We start from the raw sequence: 15458 nt of genomic DNA on the forward strand, positions 1-15458 counted from the left end.
ACTTACCGGGGAGAAAGTTGGATACATTCCAGAAACAACACTGGGATTGTGATGCAATGCAGGCTACATACAAACTTCGGGCTGTCTGCTCATTACAATGCTTAGCTGTTGAGTGGACACATGCCTGAGTATGGGGTGCAAAATCTTGATAGGCTAGCATGAGTGCACCATGAGGAAGCCTGCCGTCCTGGTGAAGCCGCATGTACACTCCAGCTGCTTCTCTCTGGTCAGAGAGATTACAATGTATTCTTCTCTCTTGGCATACAGAATGTCAGTCTTACATAGCTGTGGACGGCAAACTGGGAGATATTGTTAATGTCACCCTGTGGAGCCCGGAAGGATCCCAACACAAAGAAACTCATGGCCATGGTTGCTTTCACAGCTGCTGGCAGCGCTGTCCTTGTCCTGCTGTGAGGCTTCAAGTCTGCTGCATCACATGGCACATTTCAGTGAATATCTCCTTTATAAAATGAGATGTTGTACACACAGTTCATCGGCGAGGTTGAGATAAGCGAATTGTCGCCTGAAGACCCTGGGTGGGTAAGCCTTTCTTCTGAGAGCACTCCTCACTATGCGAGGAGCTTGACCTCTTCTGTATTGCATCTGCTTAATCTCCCTGTCATGCTGTAGGCAAATGGGGATGGTAATTGCAGCACCTATGACTGGGAACAAGTGGTCTGATCAGAACCCTTAGGTGTTGACCGGGTGCAACATGACTCACTGCAGACTTCACCAACTTCAAACAGCAGTAGAAAACTCACAGCACTGCTACAAACTCAGCAAGAGCCAGTTGACATCAGCAAGAATATAATCTGAAAGTAGTTGATCAGCCCTTTAAATGGAGTTGGTAGAGGGTGGTTCTTCCTTTCTTTTTTTTCATTCATAGGATTTGGGCTTTGCTGGCTGGGCCAACATTTATTGTCCATCCCTAGTTGCCCTTGAGAAGGCGGTGGTCAGCCGTCTTCTTGAACCGCTGCAGTCCATGTGGTGTAGGTACACCCACAGAGCTGTTAGGGAGGGAGTTCCAGGATTTCAACCCAGCGACAGTGAAGGAACGGTGATATATAAGTCAGGATGGTGAGTGACTTGGGGGGAGCTTCTAGGTTGTGGTGTTCCCATGTATCTGCTGCCCTTGTCCTTCTAGTTGGTAATGGTCTTGGGTTTGAAAGGTGCTGTCTAAGGAGCCTTGGTGCATCCCTGCAGTGCATCTTGTAGATGGTACACACTGTTGCTACTGTGCGTTGGTGGTGGAGGGAATGAATGTTTGTGATGTAGTGCCAGTCAAGCGGGCAGCTTTGTCCTGGATGGTGTCAAGCTTCTTGACTGTTGTGGGAGCTGCACTCATCCAGGCAAGTGGGGAGTATTCCATCACACTCCCTGCTGCTGAACGAATATTTAGCTGTGCATGCTTAAGAGTGGGTGTTAGTTGGAGCAGCGAATGGCATTGGTGGTCTCATGCTGATGTACATGCTGATTTATGTCACAATCTGCTTACTCTGAATACTTGCAGTATATGCTCCTAAAACCCACGCTAATGGTGTCACCAAAATGTCACCAGCACAGGCCACACCAAAAGTGTGCACCCAAACTGGCACCAAAAGCATTGAAAATATGTGTGCTTTGAAGTCAAATTTTGTGGCTTTTCTTAATGTTTTAATTCTGTTTTTTTAAAATAGAACTTCATTTTAATTTTATTTAACCAGAAAATTTGTCAAATAGAATAAACAATAAAATGCCCAGTTTTTAACTTCAGAATTAACAAATCTAGATTAGCAATGTAATACATAAGAAAGAAAGACAGAAAGAGAAAAAGGAAAGAAAGACAGACCCTGGGATCTTCTATTAGCCAATGAAGTACCTTGAAGTAATGTAGGAAACATAGCAGCCAATTTGTACAGGGCAAGCACCCACAGCAGCAAGTATGAAATTGGCACAAAATCTATTTCTGTGATCTTCATGCAAAGATAAATATTGCCAAGAAGACCAGGTATAACTCCCCTGCTCATCTTCAAAATAGTGCCATTGCATTTTTTATGTCCATCTGAGAGAGCAGATGTTTAACGTCTCATCCGAAAGAAAGCACCTCCGACAGTGCACTGGAGGGTCAGGCTAGATTTTTGTGCCAAATTGCAAATTATGTATTTATAATGTACTGAAACACATTATTCCTTCTACTATGGTAGATTCTATGCACAGATTTTTAAAAATATCTTTTGTGCTGATTTTTCTGTTTTATGTATTGTGAAAGCCTAGCTCCCATTGTATAAGAGATTTTTTTTTTAAGTGGGAAGAAAGACCTTGATGTCTCTGTTTTCTCCTATGCACAAAAAGTGATTGCAAATTCTGGATGGATTATATCACCCTATCTTACACAAGAGCTATAGTTTACGACACAGAATAAGTCTCTGCTTTCATTTTAAAAAATTTCTTCACCAGTACAAGAAATACATTTGTTATCACAACTAAAAGCCTGGATGACAACTCCCCTAACGTTTTATAATTATTTGTACTCTATTCCATGCCTTCCTTTGTATTGAAGGTTATTTGCAAAATATGAATGATCTCTTTTTGAATAATTATTTACAAATAACTGTGTTTCTGGAAAGTTTTAGCAACAAATGGTTTAATAACTTGATATCAAAGCATGTCTGTGGTTGCTGTGAGATGCATGAACCCTGACAGTAACATGAGTAAAATGCCTTTGAGAATTGGAATGAGGTATATGTTCGTCATGACAATGCAGTTATGAAATAAGTATTGGTTCAGCTGTCAATCCATAGCGTGAAATCAATAAGAACATGCAGAAGAGGAAATCAGACAAACCTGATTTTGAGTCACAATTTGATCAGTGTAAATTATTCTCTATGTATCATATATGAAATTGACTATTTGCAAAAAGCACTAATGTAGGTGGAAAATAAATAACTATTACATTAATGCAATGCTATTTTGTAAAAAAAAATAATTTTTTTAAGAACATTAGCAAATGAAACTAAAATGAATATATAGAGGTATTAAACATAATGTTTATGAAAACCTTCAAACAAAGATGCAAATACAGAAAACAAACCTGTGGCTTATTAATTTATAGCTAATTAAAGAGGTGAGTTAAAAACTAGAAGAGTTAATGCCTGATGAAAAACTAGTGAGGGCTGGTGGATGTACATTACATAGGCATGAAATGTGATGGTGTGGTATTTTACAGGTTACAGGAAATACAGAATCGAATTGAATAATTAAGCATGATTTTGTTCTCCAAAGTACAGCATAGCAGAGCAAAAAAGCAATGCTCCTAAAAACAATACAATCGTAGTAACACTCTGAGTCGAGTATTGATAATTTCGTGGGAATTTTCAGTGGGAAAGGATTAAAATTTGGTCACAATAAGGGGAAACAGAATGAGGAACAAATGGGGAATTTAGCCGAGATACACTGCATTACGTCTGTGAAATGATCAGACATTTCAATGGAAATATTATTTGGACCATGAAATTTATATAATGTGTGTATTCTTGTCTGAAAATGGATAGACTACAGAACAGTCTATAAAGGATTTGCTTGATGTGATATTCCCATGGTCAAGTTTATTTTACCAAATGCTATCAAATGCTGATAATTTTAGAATACATTTTACTTTTGGCAACTATAAACACAGTCATCTTCAAATGGAAAATTATATATAAATAATTAACATTTGCAGGGCAGAATTCATAGTTTAACCTCTTCCTTCACGCCTACTGTCATGGTCTATGAATGCCTCTTTCTTGCTGCCCCTCTCTTTTACTCAAATACTGTGCTTTAATATTATTGTAACATCCAAAGCCAATTGTCAGATTGTTTTGAAGAAACAGAATTGTAAATCATCTCTCTAAAAACATTTATTCTGTTGACTTTGAACTTTTAATGTAGAAATAAAAGTTCATTTTTACCTCAGATTTCAAATCTTTGCAAGATTTACATACCAACAATGATTGTGTTATTTTAAATATATATTTGATCATATTATAAAATATCCCCTTTCTAAATATATCATTTCTGTGGCCATGAGGGCAGACCTCATTGCCCCCAATCAACACCAGAAGTTATAGTTTTACCCAGATTTGACTCTCATCTCTTATGGTCCTTCCTATCTCCTAGAAGGATGTTATGCAACTCAAATCAGAAACTTGAACCACATGGAGCTCATATAAGCGCAAAATACTGTGGATGCTGGAAATCTGAAATAAAAACAGGAAATGCTGGAAAAACTCAGCAGATCTGACAGCATCTGTGGAGAGAGAAACAGAGTTAACGTTTCAAGTCCAAGAGAAGTAGAAATATGATGGATTTTATACTGTTTGAGGGGGTAGAGCAGTTGGAGCAAAATAGAAGGTCAGGGATAGGTGGGAGCTCATGAGAGATTGACAAAAATATCATGTACACAAGACAAAGGGAATGTTAATGGCAGTGTTAAAGACTAAAGGAGATGCTGATAGTGGCATAAAGGTGAGTTAGCAGAATGTGTTAATAGCAAATAGAATAGGTCTGTGAAAGCACAACATAGAAACAAATGACAGATGGCCCGGGCCGGGGGGCGTGGGGAAGAGGATAAATAAATGGAAAATTTGAAAAAGAGAAACTGAATTCAAAAAAGGGTAAAGATGGGAGAGAGAGTCCATGGCCTGAAGTTGTTGAACTCCGTGTTAAGTCCGGAAGGGTGTAAAGTGCCTAACTGTAAGATGAGGTGCTGTTCCTCCAGTTTGCATTGGGCTCCACTGGAACATTGCAGCAAACCAAAGACAGACATTGGGCATGAGACCAAGATGGTGTGTTGAAATGGCAAGCGACAGGAAGCTCTGGGTCATGCTTGCGGACTGAGCGAAGATGTTCCACAAAGTGGTCAGCCAGTCTGCGTTTAGTATATGATGAGGCCCTTTAGTAGTCACTAATTGACCACTTAAGGGCCTCAATAGGCAGCAGGGCAGGAAGGTCGACTTGTGTCTACCTGCCCAGAGCTTATTTCTGGCAGAGGTGGGAAGGCGATGGGATTGCGGTACTGCACCATGCCACCTAATTACATACTCTTCCTATCTCCAAGTTCACCATCAGTGAGAGCAGAAGATTCCACTCCACTAGTTAAACCTTCTTTTGAACTTTGCCCTGCAGATGCACAGTAGCTTCTTCTGAAGGAAACTGAAGAGATTTCTGGTGCAGGAAGATGTAGAACAGTATAAATTTAGATCTAGGGTGATAACTTGACCGTTGGTTTCTTGAGGGAACTTTGAAGGATGGCAAAAGTGCTCTCTTAATGAAACACTCAATGCAGAAAAAAATCTTTTTTGCAAGTGTATAATACAGTTGTAAATAGTATCAGCGCAAATTATTTCTGTAATGTTATGATGAAAATGATTCACAGTTGCTTTGCTTCTACAACAACAATAAACCAGAAGAATGCTTCACAGAAACAAGTCCTCCGTAATGTCAATATGGCCTTTAAATCCCTCCCTCCATTTTGTAAATTGTTTTCTTGCCTCCTGCTTTTGTGGTCCAGTGACGCACCATTTCTCCACTGAAAGGGTATACAAACACTATAAACTGTGTTTTTCCCCTTTCCGCCTCTCATAAAACTTTTTGAGCCTGCAGCAGAAAGTCTGTTTGAGTTTAGATACCTGCGGCATGCAGGCTGAATTTCAGTTTTGGCAAGGGTTTAGAAGGACCAAGTAGAATATTGGCTGCCCATTATACAACCAGCCAGATTTTACTTGATACCTGATTCACTACCACCCATTTTCTGTAACTGTGAAAACTTAAAATCAATCTTCTGATCTTTTCATAGAATCATAGGGCAGAATGTTTCCATCAGCGAGCTGAGGGCGGGGCCCGCTCGCTGATGTGAAAACGACGCGGGATGATGTCGGGGGGGACCGACCTGTCACTGGCCAATTGAGGCCATTGACAGGGTAGTTAAACCAATTAAAAGCCCTGCCCATCTAACCTTAAGGCTGGTGGGATGAGGTTTCATGTCTGTTTTAAAAAAGTTTAGCAAAGTTTTTGTGATATTTATTAACATGTCCCATCTCATGTGACATTGTCACATGAGGGGGACATGTTAATAATTTTTTTATTTTTTAAGTTTCAAACATTGTCAGCACTCTCCCTGAGGCAGCACTTAGTCTCAGGGAGATGTGTGCATGTGTGAAAGAGCACACTTTGACAGTTGGGGAATCCCTCCCCCCCCACACAGGAAGCGCATAGCACTTCCCATCGGGCGACATGCTGGGCGGGCCTTAATTGGCCCGCCCACTCAAAATGGCAGCGGAGCCCATTTCGGCGGCGGTGATTGGCTGCCCGCCCGCCACTGAGCCAGTGGGGCCCGCCCACCCATCAAGGGCAAAATTCTGCCCATAGAAATTCACAGCACATTAGGAGGCCAATCTGCCCATTGCACCCATGCCAACCCTCAAATAGCCATCCAACTTAATCTTACTTTCTAGCTGTTGGTTCTTGGCCTTGTGGGCTACAGAACTTCAAGACTTTTTTAAATGCTATGAGAGTTTCTGTACCTACCAACCTTTCAGGCAGTCAGTGTCAGATCCCTGTCACAGAATCTTTACAGTGCAGAAGGAGGCCATTCAGCCCATCGAATCTGCACTGGCTCTCTGAAAGAGCATTCCACTTAGTCCCACACCCTGCCTTATCCCCGTAACCTTGCACGTTCTCTCTTTTCAGGTAGCAACCCAATTCCCTTTGGAATGCCTCGATCGAACCTCCCTCCACCGCCCTTTCAGGAAGTTTATTCTTGACTCCAACCACCCGCTGGATGAAGAAGATTTTCCTGACATCACATTTACTCCTTTTGCCACTTATTTTGAATCTGTGCCCTCTAGTTCTTGATGTTCTCTTGAGTGGGAACAGTTTCTCACTATTTACCCTGTTCATACGCTTTGGGATCCTGAATACCTATATCAAGTCTCCTCTCAGCCTTCTTTTCTCCAAGGAAAACAATCCCAACCTCTCCAATCTATTCTCATAGCTACAGTTCTTCATCCCGGGATTCATTCTTATGAATCTGCTCCATTCTCTTTAATGCCTTCACATCCTTCCTCAGGTATGGTGCCCAGAACCGGTCATAGTACTCCAGATGAGGCCTAACTAGTGTCTTATCCAAGACCTCCTTACTTTTGTACTCAATGCCCCTATTAATAAAGCCTAAGATACAACATGCTTTATTAATTGCTGTCTCAACATTCCCTGCCATCTTCAATGACCTGTGTACATCGACACTGAGGTCCCTCTGTTCCTGCACCTCCTTCAGAGGCTCTCCCTTTATTTTATACTGATTCACCATATCTTTCCCTCCTCACACTTCTCGGCATTGAATTTCATTTGCCACTTGTCTGAACAATCCACCAACATGACTATGTCCTTTTGAAGTTCAAGACTATCCCCATCACAGTTGACAACATTTCCAATCTTTGTATCATCTGCAAATTTTGAAATCAAGCCCTGCACACCAGTCTAGGTCATTAATATATATCAGGAAGAGCAAGGATCCCAACACTAACCCCTGAGGAACTTCACAACAAACCTTCCTCCAATCTGAAAAACAACCATTTATCACTACTCTCTGTTTCCTGTCACTCAGCCAATTTCTTATCCAAGTGCCTACTATCCTTTTTATTCCATGAGCTAGAATTTTGCTCACAACTCTGTTGTGTGGCACTGTATCAAATGCCTTTTGAAAATTCATATGCACCACATCAACAGGGTTTCCTTTATCAACCTTCTCTGTTACCTCCTCAAAATACTTTAGCAGGTTAGTTAAACATGATTTTCCCTTGCTGAATCCATGCTGGCTTTCCTTAATTATCCTGCAATTGTCTAAGTGATTATTGATGTTATCCTATACTATTGTTTCCAGAAGTTTCCGTACCACTGAGGCCAAACTGATTGGTCTGTGGGTGCCAGCTTTATCCTTGCACCCCTTTTTGAACAAGGCTGCAACATTCTCAGTTCTCCAGTCCTCTGGCACCTCCCCTGTGTCTAAGGAAGACTCGAAGATTATCACTAGTGCCTCTAGAATTTCCACTCTCACTTTCCTCAGTACTCTTGGATGCATCTCATCAGTCCTGGCACCTCATTTATTTTGAGTAAAGATAGACTTTCCAAAACCTCCTTCTTCTTGATTGTAAGTTCTTCTAGTGAACCAGTTACACACCAGCCGCCGCCACCACCACCCCCCACCACCACCCCCCCCCCCCCCCCCCCCCCCCCCCCACCCTTCACCTCGGCCTGGGTAGCATCTTCTTTTGTATAGTTAAATGCAGAGTATTTGTGCAACACCTCCGCTATTTCTCCAGCCTCCAAGTCCCTCTGTGACCTCATGGATAAATATGTTGGTGTAGGCTTGTGATATTTCACAGGTGTCACCTGTGGAGCCCTGAAAGGAGCCACTGGCGTAAAAATTGAGCACTGCAGTCACTTTCACGGCCACTGGCAGTGGATGCCCTCCACATACACTTGGAGCCAAATCCTGCAGTAGCTGGCAGATGTGATTGACCAGTCCCCTAGACTTGTGCAGTCTTCGGCGACACTGGTTCTTGGTCATCAGCAAGAATGAAAGGCGGCATCTATAAACCTTGGGTCTAGCTAAGCGCCGATGGCTCTCCAGCAGTGTGTGCGGGAGCCCCTTCTTCCTGAGGGTGCTGCTCCTTCCTCTGTGCAGCCAGGCACCTCTGTCGCACTCTTCTCTGTCACCTTCACTCTCTGTAGGCCACAAAGCATACAGCTAGTTCACCAGGCTCCATGCTTCCGATGTACTCCTCCTGCAGGATGAAAGAATTGAAAGCGCTAAGTGCTCCCTGTGCGGGTGAGGGCGGGTCTCCTGAGTTGGGGCCTTTCATGCATAAGTTTAAAAAATCTAAATAAAGAAAATAAAAAAATTTAAGACAGTGCCACATGAGCTGGGACATATCAATGAATTTTTATAAAAAATTTTATTCAATTTATAATGTGGCCATTGCTGGTAAGGGTATCATTTGTTGCCCATTCTTAATTGCCCTTGAACTTAGTGGCTCGCTAGACCATTTCAGAGGACAGTTAAGAGTCAACCACATTGCTGTGGGTGTGGAGTCACATGTAGGCCAGCCTACATAAGGACAGCAGATTTCCTTCCCTAAAGGGCATTAGCAAACTAGTTAGGTTTATACGACAATTGACAGTGGTTTCATGGCAACTATTATTGAGAGTAGCTTTGAATTCCAGATTTATTAATTGAATTCAAATTCCACCAGCTGATGTGGTGGGATTTAAACACATATCCCCAGAACATTAGTCTGGGCCTCTGGATTACTGCTCCAGTAACATTACCACTATGCCCCCCTACACTCCCCTACAGCAAGAAACCAGGGGAAGAATTTTCCCATTGGCGAGCAGGGGTGGAGCCCGCTTACTGACATGTAAAATGACACGCGGTGACGTCTGCCGGGCGTCCCAACATCACCGGGTGTCATTTAGATTGTCAGTTTGGCGAGCGCGCAGCTACATCACGAACACTGTTAACTCTGAGGTGCTAATTACGCCTTTCTAAAGCAGATGAGTGAGTAGAGATGCTAGGCTCTCAAGATAGTAAGAATGTTCTTGTAAAATGTTATTATATTTTAAACGTTGCAAGAATCAGCCAGCAGCTGGCAGACCCAAAAAAGGCCAGCCCTGTAGCGATAACACATTGCTGGTGCACTAAACAGGCTAAGATTGGGACTTCCACCCCTCAGTGGGAGGAAGTCCTACACTTGAGAGCTGTTGACCAATCTGATTGGCCGGCAGCTCTAGCAGTCCCAACAATGCTAGAAATGAGTAGTGGGTGCTGCTGGGACTGCAAGTGTTTCCACAAAGAAGAGAAGATGGGCACTGGAGCCAGGTATGTCGGGCCTTTCTGAGTGGGGAAGGATCGGACAGTTTAGGGAGAGGGGTGACAGAGGCGGGTTTTAGGCCAGGCGCAGAGGCACAAAGGTAGGGGGGTGGTGCTGTTGCCAATGTGCCAAGGGCACCCCACAAATGCTATGCCTCCCTTCCTTCCTGCCTTTGCAAAAGCAGCTCCTCACTCCCATCCGCTTGCTCACGCCAGCTGTTTTATGATGTGGGCAGTGTGAGGTAGGTCAATTGACTTGGTAAGAAGCTCAATTGCCCATTAATTATTTATTTTAAAATGGTTGGCGGGTGTGCCAATTTTGGTCACAAACAAAAACAAAAATTGCTGGAAAAACTCAGCAGGTCTGACAGCATCTGTGGAGAGGAAGACAGAGTTAACGTTTTGAGTCCATATGACTCTTCATCAGAACTAAAGAGAAATAGAAATCTGGTGAAACATAAGCTGTTTGAGGGGGGTGGGATAGGTGGAGCTGGATAGAGGATCAGTGATAGGCAGAGACAAAGGAGAGATTGCCAAAAATGTCAAACAAAAGGTCAAAGAGGTGTTGACGGTGGTGATACTGGCTAAAGGATGTGCTAATGGGGACAGTAAGGGTAGAAAGCAGGATGAGCAAGTGACAGATAGCCCCAGTAGGGGTGGGGTGGGGGGAGGTCAGGGATCAAAATAGGCTAAAAGATGGAGATAAAACAATGGATGGAAATAAATTTTAAAAATAACAGTAGAAATAGGTGGGAAAAGAAAAATATGTATATAAAAAAAATATATAAAAATTATCAGAAAAAGACGGATCGGAAAGGGGGCGAGGATGGAGGGGAGAGTTCATGATCTGAAGTTGTTGAACTCAATGTTAAGTTCGGAAGGCTGTAAAGTGCCTAATCAGAAGATGAGGTGCTGTTCCTCCAGTTTGCATTGAGCTTCACTGGAGCAATGCAGCAGGCCAAGGACGGACATGTGGGCATGAGAGCAGGGTGGAGTGTTGAAATGGCAAGCGACAGGAAGGTCTGGGTCATGCTTGCGGACAGACCGAAGGTGTTCTGCAAAGTGGTCACCCAGTCTGCGTTTAGTCTCTCCAATGTAGAAGAAACCACATTGGGAGCAGCGAATGCAGTAGACTAAATTGAGGCAAGTGCAAGTGAAGTGCTGCTTCATTTGAAAGGAGTGTTTGGGCCCTTGGACGGTGAGGAGGGGGGAAGAAAAGGGCAGGTGTTGCATCTTCTGTGGTTGCATGGGAAGGTGCCTCTGGAGGGGTTTGAGGTATAGGGGTGATGGAGGAGTGCCAATTTTGGTGCCCGGCCACCTACTGTATTATGGGGACTGGGTTGGGGGTGGGATGGAAGATGGTGGGTTTGCCACCACCTCATATTTTATGTGCTCCCCCACCTCCCTCCACTTAAACACGCCTGGCAGGGGCCTGTAAAGTCCAGCCCCTGAATATCACTAGAACGTATAGCTCCCAGAAATATTGGCCAGGATTTCCCGGTCGGTGAGCAGGTAGCGGGGCCTGCTCGCTGACGTGTAATATGATGCACGGTGACATCAGGCAGAACTCCTGACATCACCGCGCCCCATTTAAATTTTCAGGTAGGCGGGGGCTCAGCAGAATCAGCTGTGTGCCCACCGACCTGTCAATGGCTAATTGAGGCCATTGACAGAGACATTGAAGTAATTAATGGACCTGCCCTTCCAACCTTAAGGTTGGCGGGCAGGCCAGGAACCCTGGCGGGCATTAGAAAAAGTATGAAACCTTATTAAAAAATGTAATTAAAGTGTATTTAAAAGTGATGGACGTGTCCCAACTCGTGACAGTGTCACATGAGGGGACATGTCAGGGAAATTTTTTTCCCCTATTTTTAACATTTTTTGCTGTAGCGCTGATCTCCCTGAGACAGCACTTAGCCTCAGGGAGATGAGTGCGCTCTTTCGTGCACATGCGCGAAAGAGTGCACTCTCGGCTCAGGGAATTCCCCCCCCCTACCTGTCACGCTGGGCAGACCTTAACTGGCTGGCCCACGTAAAATGGCGGCGCTCCCAATCAGAGGCGTGCCTCCAAATACCCGCTCTTCAACTCCCCCCACCCCCAACGGGGTGAAATTCTGCCCACTGTTACAAACTGTATACTGCACTTTAAATGTTGGTGTTTCTGTCAATTGGTTTTCCAGTTCAGCTGAAGATAGGTTTGTTCTCGTTAAATGCGGAGTGGTACCACCATTTTGTATAAAATGACTAAATAATATAACTACCGTTATAAATGACTTCAAGCAGAATGTAAACCAGTAAGCCTTTTTTTTATTAAAGAGGGCGGGACTTTATGGGTGATTTAGCTTGTAATCTCAGAACTCTGTAGATTGTTAAAATCTGTAGATTGACTACAGTGAAATATATTTTGGTTGCAAATGTGTAATTTTAGATTACTGCATATAACCAAGTTTATACATTTTAGGTACAGTAAAGTCATTACTCATTTTACTTCACACTGCCATTGTGATATTTGTTACAGTTCACATCCTCTCTGCACAGCTGCAGAGATGCTATCTGTTGTCTGTTGGGGATGAAGAAGCATAATGGGAACAATGCCAAAAACTCTGTTTATTAGGGAATGAGCTAGGATTGGGGCTAAAATAAAGTGCCTACAGATTTTGCTTAGTTTATTGTGATTGCATTTATACTTTTAACTCTAGGAATACAGACATTTAAGCCTGTAGTGATGGCTTGTAATGCTTTTGTTATGGTAGCAAACTATTAAACTGCAAAATATTATTTAGCAAAACTAAAACTATAGATAAAATGGGATTTCATTCAACGATTTTTCAATTAGCACATTCTGGAAATCTGAAAGTGGATTTCTAGCATATAAACATTTGCTCTAGCTGAAGATAAAAGTGGATATCCCTGCATAACAGCTCTATACTGAAAGTTGAATTCATGTTGAAATACTTGATTTCCTGTAACATTTAATTTTAATTGTAAAATAATTCTGGAATAGATTCACATAAGCAAAAAAATGTGAAGTAATCACTTAATTTGATTAGTTTTATGTTAACACTTGTTTTCATTGCATCAAGGTCTCTGACAGGGACAGCATCAATTTTAGTCGAGACACAGAAACATCTATGATTGTGGTAAAAAAGACATCATCTGATCTGACATCTGCCCAGATTGATCTTCTGCACTGGGCTCAAGAACATGGACACAGTCCAATTACTTCATATACAAAAGCCTCAGTTGCTAACAGAGTTCATTTAAGGCTTCAGGAAGCTGGTAAGTGTTGATGAGTATGTGTACCATGAATTGTATTCTGAGACTGGAATCTCACCAATGAAAAGTAAATGTTTACGATATACAAATGTTGATTTGAAGCAAGTTGGAATGAGTAGTAGTAACAGTGTCATCTGCGAGCATTCAAAACAAACCTGTAATAATTCTAATAAGTAGATGTTCTTCTGCATTAATCTTTTAGGATTAGTTATAAATAATTGGCTCAGTGCACTTCACAGCAATCACAAGTCCTGTTCCTGCAGTAAGTAGCACTCAGTTTACCTTTACATATATGAGAAAACAGCAAGTGACCAACTTTCAGCATGAGGTAAGCAAGGTAAAACCAGCAACATTTACTTAGGGAAGAATTTTCCGGTTGGCGAGTGGGGGCGGGGCGGGGCCCAATCGCCGACACAAAATGATGCACAGTGACATCGGGTGAGTGTCCTGACGTCACTGCACATCATTTAGATTTTCAGTTCGGCGGGTGCACAGCCAAGTCGGCTGCGCGCCTGCCAAACTGTCAAAGGCTTATTAAGGCCTGTTAAAAACTAATTAAAATAGGTAAATGAGCTGCCTGTCCAACCTTAAGGTTGACGGGCAAGCAAAGTGCCCAGGCGGCCTTCACAGTTTTCATGAAACCTTCATCCATGGGCGGGATGAGCTTTCATGAAGTGTTTAAAAATTCAATAAAAATTATTTTAAAAATTCATTGACATGTCCCAGCTTATGTGACACTGTCACATCCGAAGACATGTTTTAAAAGTTTTTAATAACTTTATTCAGATATCTAAAAGTTAAATAAATCTCCCTGAGGCCCGCACAGGGAGCACTCAGCACTTCCGGGCAAGTGTCACGCTGGGCGGGCCTTAATTGGCCCACACACATAAAATGACAGCATGGAACCATTCGGGGGCGCAAGTCGGGTTCGCGCTCTCTCCCGCCCGCCCCCGTATAACCCCCCCAACAGGGGGAAAATTCAGCCCTTAGTTCCTACATGTTGTTAGTTCCATGGCAGAGGCATCAATCAAGAATAGTACTCTGTCTTAGGCGTTGTTGAGCTACTTGAGTTTAGTTGTGGCTTCACCCATCCGGGTGAGAGTTGTGTCACATTCCTGATGAACTTTGAAGATAGTGATGAGACATTGAAGTGGTCAGGGGCCATTTGTTTCAGAGTGCCCAGCTTCTGCATCGCTCCAGCAGCCATAGTGTCGATATGGCTGTTTCTTTCAAGGTATGCAATACCTAGGATGTTGGTGGGGAAGACTCATTGGTGGTTGGTAATGTCACTGAAGGCTAATAGATGCTTGGGCCTTTTCTTCTTGCCACTTGACAGCTGGAGCCTGGATATGTTTCCAGGGCCTCCTGCAGACCATTTCACTGGTCATAATCTTGTGCACTCCTCATGGAGAGTTTAGTGGCGGGGTGTACATTTAATCGGGGTGGGAGGGTGGCAGGTGGATAGCCTTCCCAGCCCATCACCAATTAAGGACCTTAAGTGGGCAATTAATGCAGAAGTCTTGCTTTAAAGCAGTTAATGCTGTTCCCAGCGTTAAATTGCTGTGGGGCAGCCATTGAGAACATGAGTGGACTACTCCCTCTTCCCGACTTTTTAGCCAGGGGAGGAGTGCAGGGACCACTGTACCCTGCAAAACTCAGCCTAGTGTTTCTGAGTGAAGTTAGATTGTCAGTTCTGTGGACCATGTTGAGGCGAACAAGGAGAAGAATGGAGAAGGAGACTACAGCTGTGATGGACCTGCAACTCTATCTATCAGCGGAATTATACCATCTTAGTACGAAAGGTTATTTTGATAATTTCTCAGCTGAGTTTGATAGTTTGGCATTAGCCAGTTAAACAGTTGTAAATTCTTTTTTGAAAGTTGAAGATATATAAAATTTGTGGTCTTTTTGAAACTGAAGTGCTGGAAATGATTCAGAAATTCTTAATGGAGACAAGAGACACATTGCAGCTGCTATGGGAGAAATCAGCCATCCAAATGTCTGCAGAACAAGTGGTTAACTAACAGGTGCAAGACCTTCGCAAAGAAGAAGACAAGTCGCTTCTAACCGTAACATCATAAAAAAAATCTTTGCGTCTCAACAGGAAATCAACATTAAGTTGGCAAGAGGCACTAATTGCTGCAACAAATGTTGGGCAGAAAATGACTGGCCTTTGAAGATACTCAAAAATCTGTTGCTTCTATTAAGAGCCATATAAAATGAAATTGCAGGTCAACTTGTTGAAACGCATAGTTCATCTGACAGTTATGCCATATGAGTAAATTATCTCTGT

General features: G+C 42.9%; 1 protein-coding gene across 3 annotated transcripts in view; it reads left to right on the forward strand.

Annotated features, from left to right (window-relative positions):
- The window catches only part of tgfbr3 (transforming growth factor, beta receptor III), a 223875-nt gene that overhangs the window by 165761 nt on the left and 42656 nt on the right, over positions 1-15458 (forward strand). For all 3 annotated transcript variants that reach the window (XM_041208043.1, XM_041208042.1, XM_041208044.1), the window contains exon 8: positions 12973-13168. In XM_041208043.1, the coding sequence (XP_041063977.1) occupies positions 12973-13168 (196 nt within the window). The remainder of the gene's footprint in view (positions 1-12972; positions 13169-15458) is intronic.

This window comes from Carcharodon carcharias, chromosome 16, assembly GCF_017639515.1.
Source record: "Carcharodon carcharias isolate sCarCar2 chromosome 16, sCarCar2.pri, whole genome shotgun sequence".
NCBI classification, from domain to species: Eukaryota; Metazoa; Chordata; class Chondrichthyes; order Lamniformes; family Lamnidae; genus Carcharodon; species Carcharodon carcharias.